Here is a 16,205-nt window from a genome sequence, read left to right as displayed (position 1 = left end):
ACTCACATTAACATTTTTGTGATTATTTCAGCATTTCAACCTGAGAGACATAAGCATCTCTCCAAATCCCAACATTTATGTGACATGGGTTATGTGTTTGTTAAATAGTAATAGTAATGACATTCTAGTACACATTTTCCGAGTGGCTTTAGGTGCTCTGCTGAAACTTTTCATTCTATTTGTCTGAACTTTCAAAATTTGAGAATAAATAGCACCTGCCTTCTCAGTAGTTCTATGGCAGCTAGTCAAGGCCATGTCGCTGCACATGGTGTGCAATGCAGAACTTTCATAGGGAAATGATAATTGTTTCTGAGAAAGTCTTATGACCTATGCTATCCTGTGGTCATCAAGGGTGGGGGATGTGTGTGACTCACAGACTAGATCCCAGGATGAGTTTAGCAAAGGCCTTTCTCCTCTCCTCTTTGTCAGTGACACTTGAAGGACATCTGACCCTCCTCTTTGTCAGTGACACTTGAAGGAAATCTGACCTGGGTTTTTTTTGGCTATAGTGTGATACTACATTTATCACACCTCTACCAGGTAAAGACCTAGTAGAAATTAGGAATCTCTTTTTGCAAGACATTTTTTTTAAAAATGTCTGCTTTGTTGATGCTGTTATGCTAAGAAAATATGTGACCTAAGTACAATTCTGTTTATCTGTTGGTTTTTTTTTTTTTTTCCTATTTAGGCAGCAATAAGGAAGGAACTAAATGAATTTAAAAGCACAGAAATGGAAGTTCATGAAGAGAGTCGACAGTTTACAAGGTAGGTGGGCAAAATGCAATTCAGCATATTTTTTATGTGTATTTTACCACAACTAAAAGTTTTTTTAAGTTTTTTTAATGTTTATTTTTGACAGAGAGAAAGAGACAGAATGTGAGTGGGGGAGGGGCAGAGAATCCAAAGCAGGCTCCCGGGCTCTGAGCTGTCAGCACAGAGCCCCACGATGGGCTCAAACCCACGAGTGGTGGGATCGTGACGTGATCTGAAGTCGAACATTTAACCAACTGAGCCACCCAGGCAGCCCTACAAGTTTTTTTAAATACAGTTGAGCCTAACACCATCTAACGAACATTTCTAAAATTGTCTTTTTTTTTTTTTTTTTTTTTCCTACAGAAGTCTGAATCATTCCAAAGGGCTATGTTTGGGTTTCTTTCTTAGCTTTATTTTCTGGGACAGGAGAAACGCATTAGAATCATTTATTCTGTCCTTAAAGAGACTTAGTTGAAGTTTTATGCCCAGAACAGATGCTGGAAAGAGCCACTATGGGCACCTTGTGTCTGCTTTGGGATCACAGTAGACATAACCTAGAGAAGATAGAAACTCAATTTTTAGAAGATTTAACTTAGACTAGGAATCCAGTTTTTACTGGTGCTGTGGAAGATTGCAATAATCCTACTCTTGTAACTCCCAGTACCCCCTCGGTTTCAGTTTATTCTTCTGCTGAAACCAGAAGAGACCTGAATGTGATCATATAGTCTGACTACCTGCCCTTCCTCCCCCACAGCCCCCGACCACCACTTAACAGGTGTTCTGTTTATTTCTCTGTAATGGATTTATGTGATCTGTTTTTTTTTTTTTTTTATAACACATATATTCGTAAAAATTTGCATGCCAATTAAAAATTGAATTATTGGGGGGCGGCTGGGTGGCTCAGTCGGTTAAGCATTCGACTTCAGCTCAGGTCATGATCTCATGGTTCGTGGGTTCGAGTCCCGCGTCAGGTTCTGTGCTGACAGCTCAGGGCCTGGAGCCTGTTTCTGATTGTGTCTCCCTCCCCTCAGCTCCTCCTCTGCTCACACTCTGTCTCTCTCTCAAAATAAATAAAGATTAAAAAAAAATTTTTTTTTAATTGAAATGTTGGGGCACCTGGGTGGCTCAGTTGGTTAAGTGTCTGACTTTGGCTCAGGTTATGATTTCATGGTTCGTGGGTTTGAACATCCCCTGGCTGCTTCAGATTCTGTGTCTCCCTCTCTCTCTGCCCCTCTTCCACTCACACTCTGTCTCTCTCCCTCTCCTAAAAATAAATAAAAACATTAAAATAAAATTGAATTATTAAAAAACATACCAAGACAGATAATTACACGAAGAAGACCACAGTAGGTCTTTCTGGAAAGCTAATACTGGTTCCCTAGGCTAGAACAGCTTCTGCAGGACAGCCAAAAATTATGGTGCTGCTCTGTCTGCAGTGGCTCCTGTCGGTGGTGCTGTTCCATGCTGAGCATGTCCTACGATAAAGGAAGTCATAGCACAACTTCATAATTTAATAGCAAATCCCTTCCCTAAAGTTGATGGGGGCCTCCTTGCTCCAAAGCTATTGCTTCTGTGATAATGTCTGGTGTGCAGAAGAAATTCCCCCTTTCTCCTAGGGGAGGTTTATTTGTTTTGGTTCCTCCCATATCATGTTTATTTGTAAATGCATTCGGGGCTTTTAGCCATCTGAATGTGTAGGATTTGTCTCTATCTGAGGGCTGCATCCTATCCTGATCTACTCTTGGGCCAGTCACACGCCCGTATCAAGCCAGACCTATTTGTCCCCTCCTTTTCTCCCTTCCACTCTGAGGTCAGGGAAAGTTCATGCTGATATTTGACACCTGTGGCCATACTTCTCCAGTAAAGTTGATCATAATAAGGTGGCTGAATATTTATGGTGACATCTAGTTGGCTGGGACCTCCAGGTAACTGGAAGGACAGCATGCACATGTACTTGTGCTTTTGAGTCCTGACCCCCGAGATATAGTGACTACACTCAACCTATTCTTTATCATTCAGGATAGCTTTACTTCTGTGTGTTTTTCCTAGAAATCATAGAAATCCTGATTACCTCATCTTTATTTGATGACATTATATGAAGAATAAACTACAAAGGAAAATAACCAAATTTTAAAAATGCATTTCTTTGGAAGTTCTGTTTATAAAAAATAAAAATTTGTACTGAAGGAGGTCCTTTCTCTTCTATTGTATGCTATGAACAAGTTTTTAAAAAGGAGGCTGCAAAGAGAGTAAAGGTCATTTATTTTTTGCATATGTATTTGTCATGGACCAATATATTCTAATTAAGCATTCAAACAATACAAAAATCCATCCATGAAAAAGGAAAACTCCCTTCGCTCCATCCTTCCCCAGCTTCATTCCCATTCTCGTAGGTAATCACCAGGAAAAGTTTGGTGTAGGTAGATCCATCTGGTCACTTTTCTGTGCATTTGCAAACACGTATGGATATTTATGATTTATGTGTACATACACATATGCCTTTATGTATCCCTTCTGAGTCACACACAAAACAGGATCTAGAAAATCTTTCCATATTAGTGTGTACCTCATTCACTTGAATGACTTTATGGCCTTTTGTAGATAATATACCATAAGTTATTGAACAATTTTCTATTGATGGATGTTATGGAATTTGTAGTGTTTCATTAGAAAAGCAATGCTGCCTTGACTTTCTTTGTAAATATATCCTGACACATAGATGCCAGTATATCTGTAGTAGTCCCGTGAGAAGATTTGCTAGGTCACTGGCGATATATTTTTTACATTTTGGAAGATGCTATTCTGTAACCTGCAGTTTATGAGCATACCTGGTGCATCACCTTCATCAGCACTGGTGGGGCAGGACAGGGGTGGTGGTGAGGGGTCTGTAGTCTAAAGAATGAACAATAATATCTTATTTCATTGATTTCTATAAGGTTGGGTATCTTTACATATCTTTATTGACCATTTACATTTTTTATTTACTTTTACTAGTTTTCTTTTGGGTGTCTCTTTCATATGGATTAGTAATTAGATATTACTTAGATATTGTGGATATTAGCTCTTTATTACATATGTTACTATACTTTGCTCCAATTTATTCTTAACTTTTTAACTTTTTTTAATGGTCTTTTACTTAACTCTTTGCATATTCAAATATGTCTGAATTGTTACTTTTACTTCATTGTTCTGTGTCTTATGGAGAAAGGCCAAGATTAGAAATCTATTATCTTCAGTTCTTATGTATGCCTTTTTTTTTTTTAACTTAGATCTTTAATCCATTGGGCATTTATTTGGATATATGATTCAAGAGAGTAACTAACTTTACTTTGTTCTAAATCAGTAGTCAGTTGCCCCATTTATTTCCCCCTTGATGTGAAAGTCTTCTTTTAATATACACATGGATCAGTTCCTAGATTCTTTTTTTTTTTTTTTTTTTTTAAGTGGGTTCTGCACCCAATGTGGGACTTGAACTAACAGCCCTGAGATCAAAAGTTGCATACTTCCCTGGCTGAGCCAGCCAGGTGCCCCCAAGATTCTTTATTATGCTCTAGTGAGTTATTGTCTATCTTTGCACTGTGTCACACTGTTTAATTAGAATAGATTTGTGATGTGTTTTTATATCTGATGGCATATTTTTTCACCTTCAAAATTCCATTGGCTACTTTGCTGTATTTACTCATCTACAGAAATTTAGAGTGTACTTATTATATACTATAAAAGTCTATCAATATCTTTATTGTTTAAGTAAATATTAATAGATATAAATAGGGATGAGCTGCATTTCAAGAGAAAATTATAGGCTTTTTTTTTTTACCGTAACAAAGGTAAGCTTTAAAAGTTTTCCAAAAAATATATTGATTAACGCTCTTTAAAATGTCTATCCAGATAAAGAAAAATTAAATATTCATAGCAGTAAGATAAATATGCCTTGCTTAAGTACTCTTTAAAACCTGGCAGCAAAGCAAATGTCTACTGCTATTTTTCCATTAATTTGTATTACATCATTAGAGTTACATTCCAATAGAGAAAAATTTTGGCTCTAAGACTCATAAAAATCTTGCTTATGATTTTCACATTGTTTTCAGTATTTCTTTTAAGAGGAAAAAGGTTTGGTAAACACTGCTGAGTTTAATCAAAATAATGCCAAAACATGATAATGTTTTACATTTAGAAAATCGCTTATGTAGAAGATGGTATTACTCTTAGCAGCAGTCACCCTTGGAGGGAGCATACGGGCTGCTGATCATTTCCTAGCCCTTTAAATGCAATCTAGATAGAGAGCAGCTCACTTATTAGCTCTCCTTATTAGTGGCAGACATTATCTCCTTATATCAAGTAAGCCTGCCATTCAAAACCTAAATCTGTTAACTCCCTGCGGATTTAGAGTGGTTAATAAAAGACAGCCCTGCTCCCTCTGCCCGGGCACCTTTTTATCCAGAGATAATCTCCCCCACAGTGATGTATCAGTCAACACTGGAAGGATCCATTCCCATAGAGAGAGCTTCCTTTGCTTCTGTATCTCTGGAGAGATTCACAAAAAGCTGATAACATTGGTTGCCTCTGGGGCGGACGATTGGTGGGTAGGGGCAGGCATGGGAAAAATTCACTCTTTGAATTTTTGAAATTCAAGAATTTATTATCAAAAACAAATACCTAAAAGAAAAATGAAAGCTCCATTCCCTAAGTTCTCTGTCTGTAAGTGAGGATACCATCATGGTAGCTTTCCTTGAATAATGTGCTAGCACTAAATTCGTTGTGACATTCCTGTTATTGGTGTACCCAGAAAACACCTCTGAAACCTCCATCATGGAATATATTCTCTCACACTGGCTTCTTAGAACACTTGCTACTTGTCTGGCGACATCGTCTATTTTCTGCCACCAGCAGCTGCCCGCCCAGGTCACTGTTCAAAACCCAGAAGACTGTTTGAAGGGCTGCATATTATTTAATAGGATTATTGCATTCTGGAAGAAGACCACCATGGCGAAATAAGGCTGCTTCCCTTTCCATAGTAAATGGCATTTCCGAAATTTAAAATGATTCCCTAAATTATAAAGACAAATGGTATGAAAGGTCAAATTTTCGTTGAAAACTACATTTTAAAATAGTTACAGCTATCTGAGGGGTAAGATTATGAGTCATTGTAATCTTCTTCTGGGTATTCTCTTTTCCAGAATTTTTTTGTATCCACATGGATTAGATTTATAATCAAGGGAGAATATTACTTTTAAAAAGTAAACTTTGAATTTAGTAAGTAAGAGTATTTTTTAGAGTGTGAAGTGTAAAATCCATGTATGTGATTTTATTAGCTTATAAATTATTTACTTGTTTTATTAAAGCAAAGAATCATTGAATTGACAGTCTTAGCATCAAAGTGAGTCTCAAGATCATTGGCATATTGTTAAGTGGAAAATCGGGATACTGATAAAGCTATGAATAGCAATAGTATGTTTTATTTAAAATTCAGGTGCATAGCAGGGCGTCTGGGTGGCTTAGGCAGTGAAGCGTCTGCCTCATGATTTCAGCTTAGGTCATGATGTCACGGTTCATGGGATTGAGCCCCACATCAGTCTCTGCGCTGATAGTGCAGAGCCTGCTTGGGATTCTCTCTCTCTCTCGCTCTCTCTCTCTCTCTCTCTCTCCCCTCGCCCCTATCCTGCTTACTCTCTCCCTCAAAATAAAGAAACTTAAAAAAAATTTTTTTTTAATTCAGATGCATAGAAAAAAAAATAGGAAATAACATCCAAAAACTCTTAACTGTTTATTACAGAATGGGGTTATAGGCTTTTTTTTTTTTCTCTACTTTTCAAACACTCTTAATGTGGTTAGGTTGAGGTATGTCTGTGGGTGTGGGCATGTATATTTAAAGTGACTGTCTCCTTCTATACCATTTTGAGTGATTACTATCCTATGTAGATTTACAGATAAAGTAAACTGATTTTTCAACTTTTAGATATGCTTATCAAAATGTGACACGGCAAGAATTACACGTGGGACCCCAATCAAAATTAAATAAGGGGCGGGGCACCTGGATGGCTCAGTTGGTTAAGCCTCAGACTTCAGCTCAGGTCATGATCTCACAGTTTGTGAGTTTGTGAGGTTGAGCCCTGCGTCGGACTCTGTGCAGACAGATCGGAACCTGTTGCTACTTCGGATTCTGTGTCTCCCTCTCACTCTGCTCCTCCCCCACTCACACGTGTGCTCGTTATCTCTCTCTCTCTCTCTCAAAACTAAACATTGAAAATAAAAATCAAATTAAATAAGGGGTCCTCCACTGAGGAATGAGAAAGTTGCTTTCGCAGTGCTGTTCTCTTCCGTGGGTGCTCCATTTACCTGGACAGAACCTAAAAAGAGCTGCAGAAATGCAGCTTTAACCACCAGACTTGGAAGCAATTGGCTCAGTATTTGGAACAATAAAAGCCCATCCAGCATGTGATCTGGCTTCTCAGGTAGAACTAAGAGCCGTGGTTTAGGAGAACCTGCTCATGTTTAAAGCATATGTGCCACGACCTTGAAACCCTTTTAAATAAAGGAGAAATGCATTATTCAGGATTTCTGTATATATCAAACACGGAAGTATAGGAAAAGTACACACAAATTACATTTGTGAGTAATATTATTATTTTCTATTATCTGAATGAATTTACAGGAAGGTGAGTAAGTTTGTATGTATTAATTTGTGGAGGAATCACCTTTATGGAAAAGAATGATCTTTACCTGAATCCCATGACTTAAAAATAGCTCCCCCTCTCGGGGCACCTGGGTAGCTCAGTCGGTTGAGTATCCGACTTCAGCTCAGGTCATGATCTCACGGTCCGTTGGGTTCGAGCCCCAGGTTGGGCTCTGGGCTGACAGCTCAGAGCCTGGAGCCTGCTTTGGATTCTGTGCCCCTCTCTCTGTGCCCTTCCCCCACTCATGCTCTGTCTCTCTCCCTCTCTCTGTCAAAAATAAACATTAAAAAATATTTTTTTAAATAACACCTCCTCTCATTCACTTCCTCTCAACAGTATTAAATAAGAAAAATGTATTCCAGTTTTAATAAGAAAAACACGGGGGCGCCTGGGTGGCTTAGTCGGTTAAGCGTCCGACTTCAGCTCAGGTCACCATCTCGCGGTCCATGAGTTCCAGCCCCGCGTCAGGCTCTGGGCTGATGGCTCAGAGCCTGGAGCCTGCTTCCGATTCTGTGTCTCCCTCTCTCTCTACCCCTCCCCCGTTCATGCTCTGTCTCTCTCTGTCTCAAAAATAAATAAAAATGTTAAAAAAATTGTTTTAAAAGAAAAGAAAAAAAATGTAGGTAACTTCAATTTTGAGTCCTAGGAGAGCTCAGAAAAAAAAGTGGACCAGGAGTTTCAGTGTACTTCAGGCACAATCACAATAAATCTATTTATTGCTCCATCAGTTGGAAGCCTAAAGCCAAACTGTCATCTTGTCAGAGAGGCAGACTTCTCAGGAGGTAAAGCTGAACTTCTCACATTTCAAAAATGAATGCAAACCATTGAGTTGTAACAAACGTAAGAGCAATTTGCATTTTTAGTACCTCTAACCAGAGAATTTTGGAGCTGAATTGGAAGAAAAAATGCCGCCTTTAAACAGAATATAGGGGGCGCCTGGGTGGCTCAGTCGGTTGAGCGACCGACTTCGGCTCAGGTCATGATCTCACGGCTTGTGAGTTCGAGCCCCGCATGGGGCTCTGTGCTGACAGCTCAGAGCCTGGAGCCTGCTTCGGATTCTGTGTGTGTGTCTCTCTCTCTGCCCCTCCCCGCTCATGTTCTGTCTCTCTCTCTGTCAAAAATAAATAAACATTAAAAAAAAATAAATTTAAAAAATCCAGAATATAAATTTCCTTTTCTGATTGGATAGTGCAAGAAAATATATGAGGTTTTGTTTTTAGTTTTTGTTTTATTTGTTTGTTTATTTATTTATTTTTTACCAGATCTGGCAGTCCATATGAAGAGAGGGTACATTCTTTTTTTTTTTTTTTTCAATTTTTTAATGTTTGTTTATTTTTGAGAGAGAGACAGAGAATGAGTGGGGGAGGGGCAGACAGAGAGAGGGAGACACAGAATCCAAAGAAGGCTCCAGGCTCTGAGCTGTCAGCACAGAGCCTGATGCTGGGCTTGAATTTACAGGCTGTGAGACCATAATCTGCACCGAAGTCAGATGCTTAACCGACTGAGCCCCCCAGGCCCCCCAGAGAGGGTACATTTCTGACCCCTGGCTTTGTTAGCATATTATTGCCTCTTACTGGTTGGTCACCTTCTTCTCTTAGCTGGACCTGGGAGCCATGCTGATGGCCTGTGACCTTGCATGCAGTGCAAACGTGGAGTTCATTCTCTGATGGGACCCATGGGCAAATGGTGCCTGCAGGAAAAAACAAAAAAGCTTTATGGTGTCCTGCTAATTTCTGGAAATTAAAAGCAGAATGCTTTCTAGGAAAATGCTGGGCTTTAGAAGGTTTTACATCTCTTCTGCTCCACTGACTACTCACTTTGTTGTGCATTTCAATTATTAATTCACCTTCTTCATCCCATAGGCATTACCAGTGGGAAGACCTAGCCCATCATGTCATGTTTCCCCATGCTTGTCCTTTGAATCCAGTGAAAATTAGAGCATTGTGGAATGTCTGCTGTACAAAGCCCAGCAAATTAGGAGAGGGCTAAAATAATTGCTCACTTCAATGAGTTTGTCTTTAATTCCTAGAAAAGCTGAACTTTGATGGCTCAAGGTGTGAAGGTCCTGCAGGTGTAGTCTATTTGTATTGTCACGGCCCCCAGGGCACCCGCTTCCCTGGTGTGGTAAGGACAGTGCTTGTGTGTCCTGTGAGGAGGGAGGTTGTACTGCTCATTTCAACCCCAAGGACATCACTGGACTCACTTTTCTAGTAATTGTAAAAAGTTTGTGCTGAGCCCATTGTCCTCGAGTTCCCTTTGTAGCAAAAGGCAGATGTTTTTGAGAGAACAGTGGCAATCAAAGTGTAGCCTGGGATGGGGAACAGGACTTTTCTCTGGTCAAAATTGATCAGAACTAACGGACAGATGTAGAAATCTAACTGATTGCCTCTTCCATTACATTCCACCCAGAGGGCACCAAGAAGACCCTTTGAGTGAAAGTATGAGTGAAGGCATGTTTTGTTCTCACAGTCTGATGTAGGTTAGTTAATAATAGAGTCTGAAGCCTGGAGCCTCCACTTACCAGCTCTGTGCCTTGGGCACATGACTTAGCATCTCTGTGTCTGTTTCCACATCTGTACTGAGGGGATACAGAGGTACATACCTCATAGGATTGTTTTGAAGATGAAACTAGGTAATAACATGTATAGCACTTGGACTTGTGCTGGGCACAAAGTAAACATTAGTACTTTCAGCTGTTATTATCTACCTGTCTTTTATATTTTATATAAAAAGGCTGGTTTAAGAGGTTTTCAATTACTCTTTTGAAATATTTTTGTAGAATTTCTGTGTTTTTCTTCAGGTTATGGTTGACTCTTCCTAGAAAGCATGATGGAATGTCCTACCATATTGGGTATCGTAGATTAATATAAATGTAATTGTAGTTAATTAAGGGGGAGCCTCATGATTGGACTCTTCATTTATAAGAATTGTTTAAAGAAAGTTTATCAAATAATTTTCTAAATGCCAGTATAGATGTATTCAGGTTTTTATGCATTCCATAAGTATTGATTGAGCACATAGAGTGAGTCAGACTCTGTTCTGGACCCTGGGAATTTAGAACATGTCAAATAAGGTCCTCACTCTCCCATGGTTATGTTCTACTGAGGAAGACAAACCATTACAAGTAAACAAATAAATAAAAATGATAATTTCAGTTTGTGCTAAGTACTATCAAGAAAATGTAAGGGCACCTGGGTGGCTCAGTCGGTTAAAACATCGGACTCTTGATTTTGGCTCAAGTCATTACCTCACGGTTCGTGACTTGGAGCATTCTGTAGGATGTGTTAGCATCCTAACAGAGCCTGCTTAGGATTCTCTCTCTCTCTCTCTCTCTCTCTCTCTCTCTCTCTCTCTCTCTCTCCCCCTCCCTCCCTCCCTCCCTCCCTCCCTCTCTTTCTGCCCCTCCCCTGCTCTCTCACTCTCTCTGTCTCATAAATAAATAAATAAACAAACAAATAAATAAATAAATAACATTTTTAAACAAAAGAGAATCTAACAGGATGTTATTGAAGGGACAAGAGCGAGTGTATAGATAGGATGACAATGAAAGGGGTGTCTTAGGGAATAAAACCTATTGTGTGATTTAGATGACAAGAGGAAGCTGTCAGCACTGTTGGGGGAGAGAAAAACATTCCACCCCCAAAGGGAACCAGCTGATTTCAAAGGCATAGCTAGTGCAAAGGGCCTGAGTTGGTAAGGATTTTGCATGACCAGAAGGCAAAAACAACACCCAGGTGACTAAAACAGGAACGTTGTCTCCCTGTAACCAATGTAGATTCACGTACCTCCCAAAGTTATGGCCAAGGCTGGCAGTAGGAATGGAACTCAAAGTGGATACATCCCTACTTTGGTCACAACAAGTTTGCTAACTTTGGAAAGCTTGGTATATCTTATTTTTATTTTGAGTTTTGGAAAGTCGAACATGCAAAAATAATATAACAAGCCCCATGCATCCATCATGCAGCTTTTCCAGTTATCAACTTATAGCCAATCTTGCTTCAACTGTTCTTATGGCTTTAATTTTTCACTTTTTTCATGCTTTGATTTTACATGACAACATATTTTAAGTTGTCCAGTGTGCCAGAGATCGTATTCCATGATTAAAAGTGATGAAAAGCAAGTCTTTCCTCCATGCCACACAATCTTAGTGGAGGCACACCTACATAAAGATTGTATACCGTGATAAGTAACTGGTATAAACCAAGGGTTATGGGAACACAGAAGAGAAAGGTGATTAATGCTTCCTTGAGAAATGGAGGAAAGGGAGTTTGGAGAACTCACAGAGTGAGATTGCAGGAGTTGGAGATGGGAAGGAAGATAGGACAAAAGGCAGAGCACAGAAGTGGAGAGTATTTGGGGGCTTAAAGTTTTTTTGTTTGGTTGGTTGGTTGGTTTTTGTTTTGTTTTGTTTTTTGAGAGAGAGAGAGAGAGAGAGCAGGGGAGGGGCAGAGAAAGGAGGACAGAGGATCTGAAGTGGGCTCTGCACTGACAGCAGCAAACCCAATTCGGGGCTCAAACTCAGGAACCGTGAGATCGTGACCTGAGCCGAAGTCAGATGCTCAACCGACTGAACCATCCAGGCGTCCCCGGAAGTTAGGGTATTTTGGAAGTAGTAACAGAGATCTAGCTAGAAACATGGGTTGGGGCACATCCTGAAAGGCCTCAATCACTACTGTAAGAAATTTAAATTTTATTTCATAGGGGAAGGTGAACAATACAATGATGTTAACAAAGAACTGGAAAGATCAGATTAGTGTTTATGATGATATTGCTAGTGACAATGTGGGGCACAGATTTGATCTCCACATCTCTGAGCCTGGAACAGGAAAATGAATTGGAAGACTCATTTATGAGGACCAGTGAACATTAGATTAGACAAGACAAACGAAATACTAAATAGAATTGCGTAAACTTTCTGTGTGGGACCACAGAAATGGGCTGAAGAGGTAGATCAGGTAAAATGTTGTAGAGAAGATGACTTTTGACTCTGATCTTGAATATGAAAACATAGATGGGAAACGAAGGGAGAGGATTGCAATATTAGAGAACATAGCATGTGCACAAAAGCACAGGGCTCCAAAAACACGAGGAGGTTCAGGAACTCACATGGAAGGATGTGAAACCAGCTAACTAGCTAGCTAGCATGCCATTAAAACAGCACTAGCAAAAGATGGGGACACTTTAATGGACTCAAGGACCGTCAGTCGAGGCAAGACTTGGTGACTGATGGGATGTGGAGGCTGAAGAAGAGAAATGAGTTGCAAATCTGAGGGTCTTGGACTAAAAATCTTTTAAAAGGTAGATTGTTTAACAAGATGGAATGTGCCAAGGCAGATTTATAAGAAAAGACCATTTGTGTAGTTGTGGATATGTTCAGTGGAACATTTAGATGGAAATGCCTGGCAGGTATTCGGAAATTCAGGGTAAGAAAGTAGATTTAGTGTCTTCACTGGGAGGTGATGAGATGCTGAAGATAATGAAACAGTGACTATTTGTTGATGGTTTCCTTCTATAACTATGAACCAGATGTAATCAAATCCTGTATGAAACATCCCACTCAGCTCAGTACAGCTCACAGCATGATGCTTAAGATTTGCTATGTTTTGTATACTGATTGCTCTGTATCCTCGATGATATAACCAGAAAATTTTATAGAGGGGCTGTCTTTGCTTTCCAGCCTAACATTTGTAACAGTAACATTTGTAACACTATTCTGTTATGCCAGTAATTTATAACAGTAATTCAGTTGGGAGATGTCTAGAGCTCCCTTTAATATAAACGTTGCTGTACCTTATTCGGTTTACCAACTGCAGAGTGTATTTCTATACCATAGACTCACAGAGTTTCTGTTTCTTCTGTCAGGTTTCACCGTCCATAAAGAAGTGTGAGACTCTGGAAACATAGACTGGTCATCTTTGGGGGAAGCCTCTCTTCCTGAAGACCTGATATTGCACTGGGATTTGAATGTGTGTGTTTCCGTTTAATTGGGGAAGGAAGTGTGTGGAAAGTGCTCCCCACCTCTACAGCCCAGATAGGGCCAACAAGCAAAGGGACAGGTGCAGTGACTCTGCTGTCCAGCATGTGTATTGATGGTAAGCAACACCATGGTTGTATCAGTTACTCTCCATCAGGAGTTTTAATCAAGGAAGATGAGCAGAAGACAATCACTGGGTCCCTGTTACCAGAAAGCCAAATTGTAGAGCGCGGGTTAAAGAGAAATGGGGACTGGAATTGCTGGGCACTGGAAAGGGGTAGGGGTTGAAAACCAGAGAAGAAGAGAAATATCTCATTATGTTAATGAAGAAAAGAAAAAAAAATCAAGGCGTAAATATTTTTGAAGTAGGCTTTTGGTAGCTGAGAACTTATTAAGGGATTTTGGAATCTAATCACCCAATGTGGATTCCTTAAAGACCGGATCCTAGAAGAATATTCCCGTTTCACCGTTATGTTGGTGCAGTATAGTACCATTATTTTATGTTGTGCCAGTGAATCCAATTGCCAGAAATAAGTCTGAGTGTTTTCATGCATCTTTTTCTTAAATGCAAGAGACGTTTATTGACTCTTAACAAGCATGCCTGCCCAAATTTTGTTGCATGTTTCAAGTAACATAGCTATATACACACTTTTTATTTTTTTATACTCCTTATCTAATGTACCAGACTTCTACAAGGATAACAGGACTGGGAATAAAGTCAGATGAATGTGACCCTATAAATCTCTAGGAAGCTCCAGAAATAAATCTTTTGGTCTTTCCCTAGCTTGATTATCTTCAAAGTCAAAGCAACCATGCTTGATCTAAGGAAGATAATATTGACAATCACGACACCTTTTTCAAAAAAAAAAAATCTGAATCCAAAGTTAAAACTTAAATGCAAGTGTTCTGCCAGCAGTTATGTCTGAGTGGGCATGGAAAGGACTACTCATTTTCAAGGCTGCATTAAGTTGGATTGCTGCTATTAAAAAAATTAAGTACATGGATCAAAAAAATACTCATCCAAAGGCTTAAAAGAACACAGGGAATTTCCGCAAAGTGGCGAGTGAGGAGGACCTCATTTTATATTTTAAGAGTCTGCAGATTACATCCATAAATATAGCATTGACTTTCAGTGCAAAAGAATCAGTGAGCTTAAAGTTTGGAAGTCATGGAAGGTTTCTCTGGGAGTCTACACTCAGTATTGAGACACCCTCAATTGCCATCTTGCCGTTTTTAATGGAGTCACAGGCACAGCATGGCTTCTGCTCCCAAACACATATGATCAGATGTAAATACCCCTTGCATTTAATTGTTCTTTCATGATTGTTTTGTGCTCCTTGTATTGAAAACACATGAGACATAAAATAACAAGACAGGACACGGTAGACTTTATTTTATTCTCAGCGCTCAGGCTAGAATTTTCTGAAATGTTTCTGGTTCATAATATGGAAGACTGTAATTTGCAATTTCAACCAAAATAGCAAACATTTAATCTGGGGGATAAGTTTGGATCCTGTCGTTCATTTGTATTTTACAGAACCACTTGAAATTGAATGATTTTGCTTACAAATAAAAACTTTTAGCCCCAGTTGGCCTGTTACAAAAAGCTGGGACCATTTTATAACCAAGAAAAGAAGTTGCCCTTCTTGCTGCACTCAGCTGTGTGCACTAAAAAACCCAGATTCTTCACTGTTGTCATTTTAGTACTAGTACAAGATGAACTTTTGCTTTTGAAGAAAAAAAAAATTCTGCATGCCCAAGTGTTTTTTCTTTCTGGCTGAAAGGTTTCCCCATGTCACGGTGCTTCGATCCAGCCATGGGCATTAAGTTAGTGCTGATTCTTGCCCAAGTCCTCCCTTTCCTTATATTATGAGATGATCACTTTTGTGTCTTGGGAAAAAGTCCAAGGAATGTAATGTTATTTTAATTTTCTAATCTTTAAATATTACCTTAATTTCTAGTCACAAGGCCTCTATAAAATGCTAAATATAAGACATTTATCACTGTTTTGGCACTCAAGATACAGGTCATGGCAAGTCTCTATTTGGTTGATAAAAGGAACAATTTTTTCCCCATTCGTGGTGCCTGTGATGCAGTTTTTTAATAATCTACAATGAGATGCACCCAGTTCAAAAATGACACTCCGGTCCTTCAGTATACTGCCTCGCTAGTACGATAGGTCAGATTTATGAACTACTGATACTTTTTCTTCATACCGATTGACACATTTAGAGAAAAGTTTACAAGTTAGAGAGAAATGAAAAAGCCAAAAATACTAGCACCGCTAGTCTAATATTTAAGAACCACCAATTATGTCATGAGAATGATTCTTTAAATAAAAAGCTGTGGAAACAATCGAAGGGTTATGAGCTAACCTGTATTTTGCAGAATAAGGTTCTATATTAATAGCTAATTTGAGGAGCCGGAAACACTGCATATTCACCTGGCAGCCCATCCAGAGGTCTCTTGTCTGGAAGACCCAAAAGAATGCAAAGTTGTGGACCACCCTATGCCCAATGCCAGCATTTCTGCTGTCCAACCAATAAGCTGCAATTCTATGAAGAAAATAAATATGTGCACGAATCGGGCTGTTGTAACACAAACCAGGCTGTTCCCTACTTAACGTGAGACATTAGGCTGACATAGAGGAAATGAGTTTTCCTGAGTCCCCAAGATATGATTAGGGAAGCAAACAAACCCATATCCAGGAAGATCCCAGGCAGGAAAGAACAAGACAGACTGTAAAACACAAAGGGGCCATCTCGGTCTTTTGAAAAATCAAGCAAAAGAGCATTAACATTAAG

The 16,205-nt window shown here is 39.3% G+C and overlaps 1 protein-coding gene across 10 annotated transcripts in view; it reads left to right on the top strand.

Annotated features, from left to right (window-relative positions):
* PHACTR2 (phosphatase and actin regulator 2) overlaps nt 1-15,501 on the top strand; it is a 267,344-nt gene extending 251,843 nt beyond the window's left edge. For 7 of the 10 annotated variants that reach the window (XM_053222155.1, XM_053222154.1, XM_053222159.1 and 4 more), the window contains 2 exons: nt 689-765; nt 13,290-15,501. In XM_053222155.1, coding sequence (XP_053078130.1) covers nt 689-765; nt 13,290-13,305 — 93 coding nt within the window. In that variant the 3' untranslated portion in view covers nt 13,306-15,501. Of the gene's footprint in view, nt 1-688; nt 770-13,289 lie in introns of those variants that run through there. The other 3 variants (XM_053222157.1, XM_053222156.1, XM_053222160.1) reach the window with 1 other exon arrangement.
* The last annotated feature ends 704 nt before the right edge of the window (nt 15,502-16,205 follow it).

This window comes from Acinonyx jubatus, chromosome B2 (assembly GCF_027475565.1).
Source record: "Acinonyx jubatus isolate Ajub_Pintada_27869175 chromosome B2, VMU_Ajub_asm_v1.0, whole genome shotgun sequence".
Classification (NCBI taxonomy): Eukaryota; Metazoa; Chordata; class Mammalia; order Carnivora; family Felidae; genus Acinonyx; species Acinonyx jubatus.
The sequence above is the reverse complement of the archived record's forward strand: the minus strand, read 5'-3'. Positions and strand labels throughout refer to the sequence as shown.